Genomic DNA, 17,357 nt, shown 5'->3' with positions numbered 1-17,357 from the left:
TCCATACATGGTCCTACACTGTCCAAGAGGTTCTGCGCCTCCCACTGTTGCCTCATCTTTTCCCTTTATTGAAACACTACAGTTGTCTAAGAAATTCCCTTTTTGGAGGTTCCTATACCCTACGATGGGTACCTGCTGCTTTTCTCACAGCATGAGTTCCATTTTCAAATATCACTTCAACAATCTTTTCCACCTTTCCAAAATGTCTTCATCTGTCCTTTGGCAGAGAGGGAAAATAACAATAGCTTTCATCCCCCTTATTGATTCTGTCAAGCACTGTGAAATCCAGACGCTCTTAACACAGGAATGGAAACGTCACCTGACAACGAAATTCACACCTGGGTGGGAGGGCAAACAGGGGAAGGGCTATGCAGTAATCGCACAGAGGTACTAGACTTCCAAAGAGGCCAGGCCCCACAAACAAAAGCTGAGAGACCAGAAATCTGCATGAAGGGCTTCTTCGAACCTTGAGCACAAAGGTTGTAAGAAATGAAAACCTAAACCATAACCCTATGTAACTAGAAGGCTCACAGAGGCAGGGAGGTAAGAGTGTCCCGAAGGGAGCTACACTGTAGTGTGGACACCGTGCTGGCTTCTGCTCTGCAGCCTCGTGGGGCACGCACCAACCAGGGCGGCGAGCCCAGGACCACAGCTGAGCCCGGCTTCCTCAGAACCTTGAGGATCACAGTCCCCTCTGGCCTGTTCCATTTTGTTCAGGCATGAAAAAGTTTGAGAAAACATAGGACTAAACACCTTCAGACAGGAGACTGAGTTCTCTCACTTTCATGGCCTTTAATAAGTCACTCCTCATTCTTTGGCTCTACCTGTAAGATTTACCAGAAATTCTATGACCCAATGATTCTAAACAGCAAAAAATGTTTTTCAGATTTTTCTCATTCACTTAGAAAATGTTTACTGGGAGATAAGTGTGTATCTGTTGCTCGGTCTTGGGATACAAAGAGGAAGAAAACCTGATCTCTGCTCTCAAGAGTTGTATAGGACAGCCAGAGACAGAGGTTTACCACACAGTGTGTAAGTGCTTCTAGAGAGGTAAGCAAAAGGTGCCAGAATGTAATCCTAAAAATTTAGGGTGGCAGTGGTATAAGTACAGGGCTAGGGGAAGTGACATACTGGCAGGGGCTTCTGAAAGAAGTTAAGCCTAGCCTTGGCTGGTGTAGCTCAGTGGATAGAGCACCCATCTGCTAACCAAAAGGTCCCTGGTTTGATTCCCGGTCAGGGCACATGCCTGGGTTGCGGTGCCCGGCTGGAGCCCGGTGTGCGGCAACAGATCAATGTTTCTCTCGCACACTGATGTTTCTCTTCCTCTCTTTCTCCCTCCCTTCTCTCCTCTCTAAAAACATAAATAAATAAAGGTTTTTTAAAAAGAAGTTAAGCCTAAACATCGAGGGTGAGCCACCCAGAGGAAATAATGAGATGTTTAAGGAATCTAAAATAGCGTGGTTTGGAGAGTAGAATGTGAACGTGTGGAAAGGAAGATGAGAAGAGATGACCATGGGAGGGTCAGGCAGAGCTCACATCCTGAAATGACGTGGTACCACTTCCAATTTCATAGGAAAGGAAAACCAAAGTAATTTTAAAAAATCAATTTCACTCACAGAAAGAAATGGAAAGAATAATTTCCTTATTTCCACAAAAGAAGGACAATGAGGAAAGAACCAAAATACAAGACAAACAAAATAAAACCAACAAAAAAAATCATTAGAACAAAATACACTGACAAGAAGAGGACAAAGGATAAGAGCCATTAAAATAAAAACAAATACCTTAAATTCATCTACCTGAAGACAAACTTTCACAGTGGACTGAAAAACCAAATAAAAAACCATATGCTCTTAATAAGAGTCATGTGTAGTATAAAACGACATAAAAAGCTAAAGATAGAATGATGGAGTCCTGGATTTGGCAGCACAAATACTAAAACTGAATGACACAGGGCGTATGAGCATGGTCCCTGCACAAGAGGACGTGCAGATTCATGAAGACTAAAGGGTGGGCAAGGACATAATAGTAAACACAAAATTATACAAGAATTCAAGAGTTTATTACATGCAATAAGAGGACTATTTATATAGAAAAAGACAACTAGAGATTAAAATAAAATGAGCATCTACTTACTGAATAAGCAAGTTCAACTATAACAAGCAAGAAGAAGTAGGAAAAAACTCCACAGTCATAGAGATATATGCCTCCTTCAGAATTTGACCAAAAAAGAAATAAAAAGATAGATACAGAAGAGCTAAATATATTTATAAAACTGATACAGGAGATACTTATAGCACTTTATATACCAGGAACACAAATCCTATTCAAGTGACTGTGAAACACTTAGGAAAAATAACCATCTACAAGACCACAAAGTCTCAAATTCAGAAAAGTAGGTATTTTTCAGCCTATATTTTCTGTTAATGTAGTAAGATAACAAGACTGAACCCCTTGGAAATATATGATGAAGCTAAGCAATTTTAAGAGAACATTTCTAACATTATCTGAGGGGTGGGGTTTGGGGTGGGAAGATTGAGCAAAAAAGAAAACGAACTCACGGACAGACGAGAGTGTGGTAACTGCGGGGGTGAGAGGGGGAGGTGGAAGAGGGTGTAAGGGAATGAATGGTGATGGAAAAAATACAGTAAAAAATAAACTATTAAAAGTAAGAGAATTATTTTGAAAAGCACTAAATGTTCAACTCAGAAATTTAGAAAAAGGGAAACACAATGATTGGAAAGTAGAAAAAAAGCCTGAGAAGGCGAAACGTACACAGATACAACACCAAACCAAAAGCACAAACAGTCCCAGTCACTTGTAACAAATCTCACTGAGGAAAAAAGCAGAGGAATTTAAATATAGAACATTAGGAATTTTTAAAGGGATATAAAATACAGGGAGTAAAAAAAGAGGAAATGAAATAAATATATGGAAAAGAATTAATACAAGGACAACTGATATCAATAAACCTGAAAGTTTGTAAGAAACTGACAAATTTCTAGAAAAATATCAAATTATCTTAAGAAAAACTAGAACACTGATAAAAGAAATAAAAAACTGAAATAAATGAAGAATGATACCATGTTCATGGACTGGAAACCATCACTGCAAAGATGTCCATTCTTCCCAAAACAATCTGTAGATTCAATTCAATCCAAATAAAAAATCCCAGCAGGATTTTTCTAGAAATTGACAGGCTGATTTTACAATTTATATGGAAAAACAAAGTAACTAGGCATTTGAATGGAACATTGCAATAAGTGACGCTGGAACTGGCATCCATAGGCAAAAATAATAAAACTGCAGCGGACAGTCAGGCATGAGCAGAGCAGGAAAGATATGCCCAGTACTAAAGGTCACCAGGGCAGAAAGCCCTGCATACCAAGCAAGGGGCAAACCTGGGCTGGGACTCTGGCCCCAGAAAGACCCTTCCTCCCCCAGCATATCGCAGGTAATAATGCTAATGCGGTTTGGACCCCTGAACTGTCATATACCTAGTCACATAGTAAACCCCTCAAAGAGGGAACAAAGTTCCAGAGACAAGCATTATGCCTCAAGCAAGGACAACAGATGATGGGACAGGCCCTGTGAGCCAGCCTAAAGAAGTTGTCAGCCCCTCTCACCTAGCCCCAGGGGTGCGGTGGCCCGGCAGGCTGCATGCAGCCCAAGATAGCTGTGAACGTGGTAAATTCAACTTCATCAAAGCCAAACTTACGCTCTTTAAAAGACACCACTAAAGCATGAAAAGGCAAGACATGGACTAAGAAAAAAACATGTCCAAAGCATGGACCTGACAAAAACTTAGATCTAGAATAAATCATACTTCAAACTCAATAAGATAACCTGAATAAAAAAAGACAAAAGTAGCATAAACAATAAAGGATAATAAAAATAAAAACAAATTTCAGTCTTCCCTGGCAAAAAAAAAATGGACAAAATTTACTTAGAATAAATAAAGTAAGTTTGATTTTAGCAAAAGAAAGGTCAACATGTATATGGGAAAATGTTCAACATCAAATTAAAACTACAATACAAATTCATGCCAATGGCCAAAATTAAAGTGACAGTAACAAGTGTCGCAGAGGATGTAGGCAAGTGGAATCCTCATGACTCGCCAAGAGAAATATAAAATGATACAATCACTTTCAAAAACAGCTTGGTAGTTTCTAATAATAAACTTAAATTGAAAACAACCTAAATGACCATTAACTGTTTAATAAATAAACAAAGTAATATACTGGAATGCAGAAACTAGTGGAATACTATTAAGCATGAAAAAGAAACTACTGACACATGCAAAATGAATCTCAAAAACTACCTGTTGAATGAAATAAGCTAAACAAAACACATACTGTGTAATTCTACACATACGAAGTTTTGAATGATGTGGTTGCCTGGGGCTAGAGGTGGGCTGGTAGGAACTAACTGCAAAGAGATCAAGTGAACTTTGGGGAGTGACAAAATCTATCTATGTATATGTGTATGTTCAAGATGGTAGCCACTAAGCCACATGTAGCTACTGAGCATCTGAAATGTGGATAATGACACTAAAGAGCTAAATTTAAAGTTAAATTAAAAAGTGACACTTGATTCAGTTATTGCAAAATATTTAAGTATGCTTGGAGAAACTTGGGTATGGAAATCTACTATTGCAACTATAAATTTTATGAAATCTAAATATAAATTATGTACTTTAACTGCCTGCATGTAAAAATGATGATTTTTTAATGTAGTGAATTAAATAAAATATATTATTAAAGTTAATTTTGTTTCCTTTAACCTTTTTACCACGGCTACTACAAAATATAAAACTGCACATCTTTCCCTAGCTGGTATAGCTCAGTGCGTTGAGCGCCAGCCTGCAAAACCAAGGGTCATCAGTTCGATTCCCAGTCACAGCACATGCCTAGGTTGTGGGCCGGGTCCCAGGTTGGAGGGCGTGCGAGACGGAGATAATTGATGTTTCTCTCTTGCATTGATGTTTTTCTCCCTCTCTTCCCTCCTTTCCCCTCTCTCTAAAAATAAATAAATACAATGTTTTTTATTTTTATCTTTTACTTTTAGATCGAGGGGGAGGGAGGGAAGAAAGAGAGGGAGAGAAACACCAATGTGTGGTTGCCTCTCACGCATCGCATTCCCCACCAGGGACCTGGCCTGCAACCCAGGCATGTGCCCTGACTGGGAATTGAACTGGTGATCCTTTGGTTCACAGGCCGGCCCTCAATCCACTGAGCCACATCAGCCAGGGTTCACTGTTTCTCTTCAATAGTTAAGAAACTACCCTCACTAACTACTGAGTTTTGTGGAGGGAGAAATCCTGTCTTCTTCATCTCTGGATAAGCCTAGCACTTAACGTAGAAAGTTAATATAGTACAGTATCAATGTTTTAGAAGCTACAGTATTATTCCACACACTTTGCATGTAGTGTAATTCCCACAGAGTCCCTGCAAATTTGGCACTGTTACTCCCATTTTTCAGATGAAAAAACTGAGTCGGAGATCAGAAAGACCAGAGTAACTCACCAAATATCCAGAACCAGTAAGCGAACGAGCTATATTCCAAACCTGCACTCACCTCGACTGCACAACCCTTCTTCTGAGACAGGGATGCGGAGAAGCTCCATAGCTGATAAGGACTACAGGAACCTTCTGAGAGAGAGTAATCCAACCCCCAAAGGATTTATGGCTTTGAACCAGCAGAGATCAGCTCAATCCAACATGGCAACTAATTTCACCTTGCAGTAAACAGTGGCCTCATTTTATGCTCATTGTACTGTATTAACATACTAAACGACACACCCCTTGCTGCCATGATAAAGAGAAGGCCCCTGTGAAAAACCAAAATGGCTGAAAGGACTCCCCAAGAAGTCTCCATCCTGTTCCACAGAAAGATCCCGAATATTCCTCCTCTGTTAGCGAATGCCCTACCCCTCGATTTAATGAGCCCCCATAAAAGACGTGAATCCCACTAGGGAAGGACCGCTCTGTCTGAGGAGCAGGCCACCCTGTGTCTCACTGCTTCACCCACACACTTTCACTTTAAACCCTACACTGGCTCACATCTGAATTCTTTCCTGCGCAAAGACCAGAATCCACAGTGGGTCGCAAACCCCTGGGTCCCCAGGCCCCCAGAATGCCTGCATCATTTCCACACTGTTCTGTACTGCCACCCTTCCAGGGGCACATTCATGACTATTGGATGAATGCCTGAATCTTAGTGAAAACCAGTATTCAGGGCAATGGAACCACAGAAATGTTCCTGAACTTCTAGCGTCAGAGCTTCCTAGTCCTGAACAGGCTCTCTGCAACAGGCTCTCTGCAGGAGAGCAACCTGGCAGCTCTTGCTAGAAGATCAGGAAAAGATGAATCTAGCAGAAAAAAAAAATCCCCTTGCAATTAAACTTCCCATTTAGGAGTCCAAAGAACAAAAATAACAAAAATAACATAGAACAAAGAGCATGAGAAAGAGAAAAAAGGAAATGCTGAATCTGCTAATATAGCTAATTAATGCAAAAGAATTAATCTAACAGTAACTTCAGCATTCAAAAATGAAAATTTAGGAGATCCTAGAGGTAGCTTCTAAGTCTTTTGGAGCTTCTTGTTTAATTAGGCTCCCAGAATCTCAGCATTCTTGTTTGCATAATCCCTATTTTTGGTTCTTTATTCAGCTCCCCACCGCTGCACGTTACCAAACCATATGCTACAGGAATACATCACTTCATATTTGCTCTCAGCCATCCAAAGACACTGGCAGCTCAGACCTTTAAGAAGCTTAGGAAACTAAAATCCCTGCAGAGTGTAGTTTTAAGGTTAGAAGACCCAGGAAGCCAAATGCATCTTCTTTATTTGCTATTTGCTTGAGAAAGGTTGGTCATTTCAACAAAGGACAGGCAATTAGAAGGGTAAAGGAGATAAGCAAACAAAAGACTCAAGAGAATAAAGCTAGCAAAATCACCTGAACTATATAGGCCTCTGAATAAATTTTAAAGCAATTCCACAAAGGAAGATTTTCGATCAGTTTAAGGTCAGGTATGCACTGGACAAATGAAGAGTTCTACTGGGCCTACGGCCTGTACAAGCCTTTAAGAAGAAGATACAAGCTCTGTCCAGAAAAAGTCTGATCACTGTTAACATAATGAGAATGGTTTGGGTGACACCCACGTAACCTGGCAGCCAAGGAGAGTGGACTGGAATGCATATGCATGTGGTATTCGGTCAGTGTATTCAGCCACACTGCAATAGTCAGTGGGGGCGGCGGCAGACAGCGTTGAGCAATCACGTGTACTGTGTGGTCATCACATTCAAAATGACTGAGCAAGTAGAGCAATGAATCTGCATCAAAGTTTGTGCTAAGCTTGAACGTTCCTCCACAGAAACTATTCAGGTGATTCAGAGGCCACAGCCATGGACAACGGGTCCATAGCTATGGACTGGCAGCTTCATAATGACAACGTGTCCGCTCATGCATCTCGTCTTATGCAGTTTTTTGGTGAAACATCAAATCACCCAGGTCACTCAGAGCCCCTGAAGCCCAGATTTGACACCCTGAGACTTCTGGCTTTTCCCGAAACCAAAATCACCTTTGAAAGGGAAGAGATTTCAGACTGTCAATGAGATTCTGGAAAATACAACAGGGCAGCTGATAGAGACTGGGAGAACTGTGTGAGGTCTCAAAGTGCCTACTTTGTCGGGGACTACGGCGTCCTTGTCCTATGTACTGTGTTTCTTGTATGTTGTATCTTCTTCAGTACATGTCCCTGTTTGTCACATAACATGGCTGGATACATTCTGGACAGACCTCATATTTTAGAAACATATACCTTAATAACATTATAAACAAAAGCAACGGTCACCATAGAATTTGTTACAATAGGAAAACATTAGAGGTAACCTCAGTACCAACAACAGAAGAACGCCAGGTGGGCTGTATTCCCTGAGTCCCTCGTGCAGCTATCAAAACTCTCACGAGGAATACGCCACAGGATGGGAAACAGCATGCTAAGTTGAAAAGGAAGCCATGTAGAAAATTGTATATGTGGGCAGGCCTAAAAAGCTGTTAAAAATAAGAAAACAGTTACAGAAAAAAGAAAAGACTAGAAATCTACACCCAAAGTTGGGTTGTATTAGGCTGGTAATAGTACCTTACCAGTGTTTTAACAGCAGCTTTGAATGCCTACATCCTAAATTGCATTTAACAGATATATATTCAACTTATAAAAATATTTTGTCAAAGAAATGGTTTGACAGAGTTTGCAGTGTATTGAAATAGAAGTTTTAAGACAACAGACTCTGGCTCAGTTTCATAAAGAATAATTCAATCATGATTAGAGTCTTCCAACCATGCAAACGTGACCTAGTCTCCCTCACTCTAGAAAACTGTTCTTGACTCTACACCACATCCTGGTCACCACCCTTCCCCTGACCCCCATCGCTCTACTCTCTTTCCTAGCCAAATTTTTCTAAAGCGTTATGAATAAAGATACCTCCCATTTACCTCCAGCCTTAGGATTCTGTGCAATATATTAACATGATATCTGTTTTAAATACTTTAAGAAATTAGAACATAAAAAATAAAACATACAAGACAGGCACTACAAAGAGAAGTTCTAGAATGTCTTGTACATTTTCATATCTGCTATGCTAGGCACATAGCATGTGCACAATTCATTACTGAGGCTAATGTATATTGAAAACTATGTATAAACAACAACATGACTGATATTCTTTCAATAAAATATAGACAAACTTATGGCATAGATAGGTCTATGTGGGATATAAAAAATTGAGCTAAGTTTAGAAATTAACATAGGATATGTTTAGAAGTTTAAGATTTCCCAAAACCAACACACAAGAGAAGGAGAAAATGACACCTCCCTCAATGTAGTGGTCACATCACCAATGGACACAACAGGGCACAAACAGAGCGGAAGACACTTTTGTTCACCCACTCACTTTAGGAAAGACCACACACCCCCCTGAAGACTTTATGGTTTTCTACATCCAGGACTCTCAGGGAATAAGGGACTGTAACTACATGTTCTTGAATCCAGGCAAAAAACAATGGAGAGTTAGGAGGTGAGAACGCACCTGAGCATGAGATTCATCAGCTGCAGGCCCTCACCCTTCAGGAAGCGCTCCCGGTTGGAACTGAGCATTAGGCAGGAACAGAGCGAATCAAACAAATTCTCCATCATCTCCTGCTCCTCGGCAGTGCTGGGATTGTGTCTTTTAAACACCTGTCAAGCAAAGACAACAGAAAGCACAGAGCCATGAGAGAATGTCTTTTCATCAGCCAACACTCAACAATCTCCAAAGCCTGCCTGTCATGATAACCCCACGGCAGAGGGAACAAAAGCTTACCAAACAAAATTCTCATTAGTTTCCACAGAGAAACGGTATTGAATAAACAGCTACCAGTTTATGCAAAAAACCAAAACACTCAACTGACCACTGGGTCCGTGAAAGGTTGAGAGTTCCAAGGAGGCAGATGTTTCAAAAACAAATTTACTATGAACTATAACACAGGTACAGAGAACTCCATAAAGGACACGCACGGCTGAATGAGCCTGGTGAACACCTCGGAAACCAAGTCAAGAAACAACTTTGCCCGTTACCCCCAAAGCCCTCTGCTTGCCCAACCCAGCCGCAACTGTTTCTTCACCTTCAAAAACCCCACCGCCATCCCGAAGGGTAAATCATGCCTCAGCAGGAGGAAGAGTTTTCTAACCATGAGGGCTACTGAGCTGCCTCGTGCAGCAGTTGTGGCTCTAAGTCAGGGGAACAGCTTAAAGCAAAAGCTTTGTCTTTGCCAGAGCTACGTGTGGCATGTTAGAGGAAAGCCTTTTAACAGTATATGCGTGCCCTTACAGTCTACTACAAAATGATCAATAATCTTGCAGGAACAGGACTAAGCACTTTCCCAGAATCGAAAACAGATTCACATTTCAAAGCTCTATTTTATGGGGTGGAGGCCAAGCCACTCGGGCTGCTGGCACCAAGACGGAAGCTGTATGCAAACTGACATCTCAGTCACTCCCAACACTCTCAGAATTTTATCCAAATCGATCTATTTTCAGTCCTGATTTTGGAATAGCAGAGATCAGATTTGTTAGGAGAAATCTTAACAGTATTTTCAGAGTGCCGGCAGAACAACATCCCAACCAGATTTACACTTCTCACAATGAACAAATGGCGACTTCCAATTTCTCATTCTGGCCTCCAGTACCACGTCCTTCCCTACCCTCCTCTGTGACCTCCATCCCTCTGCAGTGGAACCTGCAGTCCTTGAACTTGTCTGGAAAATGCAAAGACTCCACTTTAGTGGCAGACTGGAAGGAAAGGAAGTGAATAACCTTGGAACTGGGTCAACTGAAACTAATTTGGTGTCCGTGGCCCCAAACAGGCCCTTGTGCACGCAGGAAGCACACCTCTTTTGGATTGATAAATACCAAAGGACCGAGCGAGTCCGCGCCAGAAACACAATGCTTTCTGGTCACAAAACACAAATGACTAGGAAAGGGAGGCAAGTCATGTGCCTCCACTGTAACCTCAAACCTAACAACGTACTCCGCAGGCCTTGCAGCACATGGCTTACTCCTGCCCACAATTTCCAGCCCCACCTCCCAGTTAAGGCAGCCCGTGTATCTTCGTGGCAGACAGGAAGCATAAGAATTACTCACGGATAACTGCTGAAGAAGCACATCGATTCCATCCAGCTCCCCAAGCAATTCCCTGTTTTCTAAAAGGGGAAAAAATAGAGGAAGGAAAAAAATGAAGCTAACTGTCAGATTTTACAGCCGTCTAACACTGATACATCAGCAAACAAAATCAATACAGCTTGACAGAGTACAAAAGCTGCACGGAGAGCGAGAGGACGAGCAGGGGGATGCCAAAGGCAAGAGAGCTTGCTGTCATGATCTGAAACAAGCCTGGCTGCTGCCCGAACGGAATACCAACACGGAGAGGGAGCCTCACCATCGTTGTCCTGCAGTAATATGGCCAGCACCTCGCTACAGTACAGTTTGTTGGCATCGAAAGGCATCTTCGCCTGGGAGGAAACGGGAGAGGTGAGAAAAAAACATTATGGGGCCCCGTTTCCCTCCCCAGGATGAATTTTTCACAAGTACTAGGACCTGACTTAGAGAGAAGTAGAAGTTAGAAAGAGAAAAGGCAGGTTAAGGGTAAAAAAAAAAAAAAAAATCTGCCTCTGATCTCAAGAGACAAGACTCAATTACTACATAGTAAAACCATAAATAGCAGATGAGCTCAACGGCTCTCACTTTCCTAAGGCTCTCCTCTCACAGAGGACGTAGATGTCACCTCCTCTGTGAAGCTTTCCCAGAGTCCCCGATTTGAGAGCCTAGAGACTGTCTAGCACATAGTATACACTCAAATGTGAACTAGATGAATAATTGAAAATTTTGAACTTTAAAAAAAAAGATGTTATTTATTTTATTTTTAGACAGAGGGGAAGGGAGGGAGAAAGAGAGGGAGAGAAACATCTGTGTGTGGTTGCCCCTCAAGTACCCCCTACTGGGGGACTTGGCCCACAACCGAGGCATGTACCCGGACTGGGAGTTGAACTGGCGACCCTCTGGTTTGCAGGCCGGTGCTCAATTCACTGAGCCACAGCAGCCAGGGTGAAATTTTTGAACTTTTAAGACTAAAATTCACCATGAAGCTTTGTTCACAAGTTATACTCACAAAATTAGGCTGTAAATTAGCTGACACATTAGAAAAGTTGGAAAGAAAGCAACTTCTTATTTAGATTAGTTGAATGTATTTATAACAAAGTAGTGCCTTTGATTTTTTAATGTTTAAAATTTAATTTGAAATCATAAACCTATCTGCTTGTGTGCCATAATCTGCCTACTATTTAAAAAGGAAACCATATTAAATATGCAGAACTATGTTAATATTTTAACACCCAAATTACTACCCACAACTCTTCCCCTGCTGCGCGGTCTGCTATTTGGAGTTTCAAGGGGACTCATCTACAGCACAGACTCTCTCTCATGGCCGCCCCCGTCGTTGCTTCAGTGGCTAGACTCAAATCTCTCACCGTTAACAATGCCCTTTGGATAAAGGTGCAGGGAGGAGAAAGCCTCATCAGTGTGTTTTTATTTACCATACCCTTGATTCTTAAAATGCAGGAACACAGACAACTGTTAATCAGCAGCAGCCTTGCTACCCAGCCAGGATTTTGAAATGACAAATAAATTCTGTTTCTGGAGAGGACAGGGGAAGTGTTTATCTTGACACCAACACTTCCATCACCTTAGCGCCATTCACAGTTCTGTTTGGACATTGATTTTGTACTTAAGAAGGAAGAGTGGCCCCTGATGAAGCAACAGCAGCCTCTTCTCAGTTTTCTGCGCACGTCTCCCTCGTCAAGCCTAAGTGCACCCCACAGGGTTTCTGGTTTCAGAAGGCTGACCAGGTATGACCCATCTTGGATTAAAAGATCTGTAAATGCAAGGTCTTACGTGTGCTGACTGCAAGGTATGCTCCCTGGCCAAGCTTACAGCCTTGTTTTAAGAAATTCAGTATAAGAACCAGGGTTTAGATGCAATCTGTGCATGTGTACTGTCAGAAAAACAGGTTTGTAAAAATCAAAACACAGAAGTGAAAAGTCAAGGGGTGAGCATTTGCACCAGAATTGAGAATTTGTTAGTCGAATTACTTACTCAAATTATTTAAGTTGCAAGTATTGCCATTTTAAAAGACTTAAGCCAGCTCTGGCTGGTGTGGCTCAGTGGACTGAGTGCTGGCCTGTGAACCACAGGGTTGCTGGTTCAGTTCCCAGTCAGGGCACATGCCTGGGTTGTGGGCCAGCTCTCCAGTGGGGGACACACAAAAGGCAACTACGTATCGATGTTCCTCTCCCTTTTGTTCTACCTCCCTTACCCTGCCTAAAAATAAATAAATCTTTTAAAAATAAAATAAAAGATTTAAGCCACATCAACGTACATGTTTTTCCAGGGTCAGGGTTCTTATTTAAAACAAGATACACTTAACAGAAAGAATCCAAAGCAATCAGGCCACTAGAGCAATAGCCTCTCCATGGTTCCAATGTCTCCTTTGTTTTGTCTTTGATTTTATAAACTCCTGTCTCAAGACAGGGGATAGATTTTCTCTTAAAAAAAAAACACAACAAAAATATTTATGGGGCACCTGCTCTATGCAAGACAAAGAATTGAATATGACGGCAATTTGACATGAACGCTGTCTGTCGTTATGGCATGAAATTACGGCACTGAGTTAAAATTAATTTTACCAGGTGACACAGTCACATTACCAAAAGGCCACGACTCTGGGAGCAGGCGTACCTCGGTTTGGCTAATAAGCACGCACAACCTGTGTGATGTGCACGAAGTCTGCAGCTCCCAGCTGCATGCCGAAGTACCTAAGGTGTCGTACTGAATTCACAGGGGCACCACAGGATATTTTCAATCGCCAAGGAAAGTACAATGACCTTTGACATTTGTTGAACTCTGCATTAACCACTAGCTCCAAATACATCTCTTTTTATGACAGCCTATTTTTGTGAAGTTGGGTTTCGGTGGTCACCGTGATAAAAAGAACTCTGTGAAATAAGAAAGCAGGTGGTGTTGTTCAGCCTGATTGCAAGGGTTTCAAAGCTGTGCAGACCTCAAGTAAGTAACTGTATTTAAGAATGAAATAAACATACATTTTTTAAATTCACGTGTATTGTTTTTTCAAATGGCACTAAACTGTTAAGATGTAAAGATGTGTTGAACTGTCTGGACCTGGCTACTTAATACATGGACCTGTTACGTCCTTTCCAACACAGGGATGCTCTAGAAACCGAACTCTGAGACTAACGGCACAATGAACTGAGAATGGGCATCTATGACCCACAGGACATCTCTTGGTCCCAAGTTTCCTTACATGTAAAATGGAAATAATAACCTCTTTTGGGAGCTATGATGAGCATTAAATAATATGAAAAGTATTTAACACACAGCAGGCACTAAAAGTTTTTCTGATGACTGGAATCAGAAATATCCAGATTAGAATCTCAGCTCTATGGCTACCCACCATTTCATCTTGGCCCAATCACTCTGCCTCTCTGACTCAATTTCTCTCACGTTAAGTGAAAGTAAATAATGATCGCCTCATGTGATGGCCGGATTCATAAACTAGTGTATATGACAGGGGAACCCCCCCCCAAAAAAACCAGAATTATCTTCTGGAGGGTGGGCCCCTTGCAGTGCAGGCTTCCCCCACCAGGTAAGTGTTCTAGGAACCCATCTGCATCAGTGTACCAGCTGGCATTGTCCTGAGAGGCTGTAATTGGCTTCACTGAATTTTTTTATGACGCTTTCAACATGTTTGCCCCTTTCATGATATATCTGCCCACCCCACACTAAGTGTTCAGCAGTTTTTGACAAAAACAAAAAACAACAACAAAAAAACCAGCATGACCCTCGTGCCCCACCCTCCCTATTCACCCAATCTTGCCCCAAGTAATTTTTTTGTGTTTCTTTATTTCCCAGGATGAAAAAAGTCCTCAAAGGGAACTAGTTTACCCATGTGGAAGAGGTGAAACAAACAAACAAACAAAAAAACCAGAAGCACAAAAAGGCATCAAAATTGACAAGTTTCAAAAACTGTTTTGAGCAGTGGAAAACATCTCAATAGGTATATTGCATCAAATGGAGGGTACTTTGAAGCTGACTGAAGTTTAAACATATGAATAAATACACAATTTTTAATAAATTCTGGGGTTTTCTGGGTCCCCTCTCATACTTAACAGGAACCTGAGAGCTGAGTTTCCCTCTATTGAGAATTCCTGACCCCCTCACCACTCCCCCGCCCAAGAAAATCTACAGCTTTTGCTGTGTGACAGACACTTCAAGGTGTTTCCAATTTTCTCAAACTAAATTCAGAGCAAAAAATCAAAATCATAATTTCATTCTTTTTTTCTTAAAATACAGGTTCTTTGATTGAAAAGCTTTATTCCTATAAAGGAATAATCTAATCAGAAAGTCAAAATGATTAGGCCCTACAACCCCCTAACACTGAACCCTGCAAGCTTCAGACCCTGGGAAGGGGGTCAGTTTGGAAAAGGCCAGGCAGAGGCAGAGGCTTTAAAGACAGCCAGGCCCTGCTGTTACAGGCTCCCCCCCACACGTGCCGTGGGGCTGGGCAAGCATGTTCCGCTCTCTGGGATTCATCCCTCACCTGCAAACGGGGGACAGTAGTGCTCACTTGGAGGGTGGTTTGTGGGAATCAGAAATAATGCATGTGCAGCACCGAGGATACCACCTTGCACAAAATAAATAGCCAATAAATGACACGCACACTGGGTGGGGAAAACTTAGTGATGGCGATGGTGATGAAAATGACAACCAAATATTTTAATCTGGTGGAAAAGAAAGAAACTACGGGCTATGTGAGGAAAAAAGGAGAATAATCTTTTATGTCTAGCCAAAGACAAAAGTCACCAGCTAGAGATGACAGCCTCCAAGCTTGCAAAAGACGAAAATACCAAATTACAAGGTCACTTGGTCAACACTGGAAGAAAGGAGCACTCATTTAGCAGGTATGGTCTCTTGGATGTGGCAGAGGAAACCAACGGGACTTGGGCCTTCTGGGGCTCTCTTCTATCCAGGAGCCTGGTGATCCTAAATCTTTCAGCTGTCAGAGTAATTACAGAGTCAAGCATAGGTTTGCACTCAGCATGTACTCGCCTTGAATAAAATTAAACTTCACCTTTTTGAAAGCTGCTGTTTTGGAAAGTACAAAACAATTATGCGACCACCCGCAGCCAGAAGCTTCAGGTTATTTCCTCAGCTCACCTCTGCTACCTGCAACACATGGGGCAGGTTCAGACACGTCCACAGCCCTGTTCAACTGTCAAAGCAGGCTGTGCCCTGCAACATCCCAGCTCCTGGTCCAGAAGCTAAGAACTCAGCATTAACCAGTTGTATGTGTGGTACAATGTAGCCAATGCTCAGTTCATTGGCTCCTAAGCTGAACACTGCAACTGTTTTCGAAGTATTGATTTAATGGGGAAACAAAGAGGAATCTTAATTTTGTTTCTTTAGAAAAGAAAAAACTTTTGGGTTTTCGTGTTACTTTAGATTGAACATAATATCCTTCTAAGTTTGTATTCCCTATTAAAAATCAACTGTGCTGCAGTATCTTTCACACTACTGTTATTTGCTTACTTGCTAAACCATTAATGCAATCATCTGCAATGGATTTCATCCTCATTAGCACAAATTAGTGAGATTTCATTTAGTGGATAAAGAAATCCATGAGTATCTCTATATACTGCTAGGCGACCAATACAAAAAGGGGACTAGCCAATGTGTCATGCACTTTATTATTTGAGGACTACTAAATACATATGGGATGATCAGTTAAATAGCAAGGTTTTACCAAACAACATAAACATAAATAATCTAGGATAGTGGTTCTTAGACATTAGCATGGATCAGAATCACCCACATATTAAAACTCAGATTGCAAGCTCCACCCCAAGCTGGGCAGACCCAGTGGGCCAGGTGGGGTGGGTTTCAAGAATGCATTTCCAACAGGATGCCAGGAACCATTCCTGGAGAACAACTGGGAGAAGATGCAAATATGCCAGAGTTCTTGCTCTTAGGGGGTTCAAGGAAATTCGGAGCAGGACAAGGAGCACATATAATACAATGAAAGTCTTCCAGGCGAGGTAGAAAAGGTGCTCCGTGAAGGTAAGTGTCACATAGTTATGGGTACGTAACTGTGAGAACCGAGATCTGCTCACTCCGACAAGAGATCCAGCAGGAAGGAAGTAAAATGGCTGATATTGAGGAAAGAAAAGTGGCAGGGTGGGCTGCAGGCAGAGCGGTGCAATGGAACCAGGGCCTGAAGGAAGTCTGAAGGGTTGGGCTTTAATTCGAGCTCCACGTCTAACTAGCTGTGTGAGCTTGGGCAAGGCACTTAATCTCTATAGATCTCAACTTTTAATTTTTTTTTATCTGAAACAGAAAAATATTTCCTTTTGGGTCTAAAAATGATGGAGGCTACATGAAAGACTAGGGATTTAAGCTGGTTAATGAACAGCGTGTGTAATCTAAAAATATACAGGAAAGACAGGAGTCATTACTGGTGGACGAGGGGGCAGGAGCAAATACAGATACAGAAGTCAAAATAACTTTGACCTCTGCAGAGCAGGGGTAGGTCGAGAGATGTCTGAAAGGTAATAAGGCCAATTTTCAAAACCGAGAAGTGGAAGGGTCAGAGAGGCCAGGTCAAGGGGCTTTAAAAATTACTATGCATTTCTATTTGTGAAACACACCCCCCTATATTCACACAAAGAAATCCTGGGAGGGTAGATAAAAC

The 17,357-nt window shown here is 41.7% G+C and overlaps 1 protein-coding gene across 2 annotated transcripts in view; it reads right to left on the bottom strand.

Moving 5' to 3' along the window:
- The window catches only part of CTNNBL1 (catenin beta like 1), a 150,217-nt gene that overhangs the window by 67,195 nt on the left and 65,665 nt on the right, over positions 1–17,357 (bottom strand). For both annotated transcript variants that reach the window (XM_037044034.1, XM_037044035.1), the window contains 3 exons: positions 10,977–11,049; positions 10,682–10,740; positions 9,090–9,238 (listed from right to left, as the gene is read on the bottom strand). In XM_037044034.1, coding sequence (XP_036899929.1) covers positions 9,090–9,238; positions 10,682–10,740; positions 10,977–11,049 — 281 coding nt within the window. The remainder of the gene's footprint in view (positions 1–9,089; positions 9,239–10,681; positions 10,741–10,976; positions 11,050–17,357) is intronic.

Source organism: Sturnira hondurensis, unplaced genomic scaffold, assembly GCF_014824575.4.
Source record: "Sturnira hondurensis isolate 20B ecotype Veracruz unplaced genomic scaffold, ASM1482457v3 Scaffold0004136, whole genome shotgun sequence".
Classification (NCBI taxonomy): domain Eukaryota; kingdom Metazoa; phylum Chordata; class Mammalia; order Chiroptera; family Phyllostomidae; genus Sturnira; species Sturnira hondurensis.
This window is presented reverse-complemented; position numbering and strand designations above follow the sequence as displayed.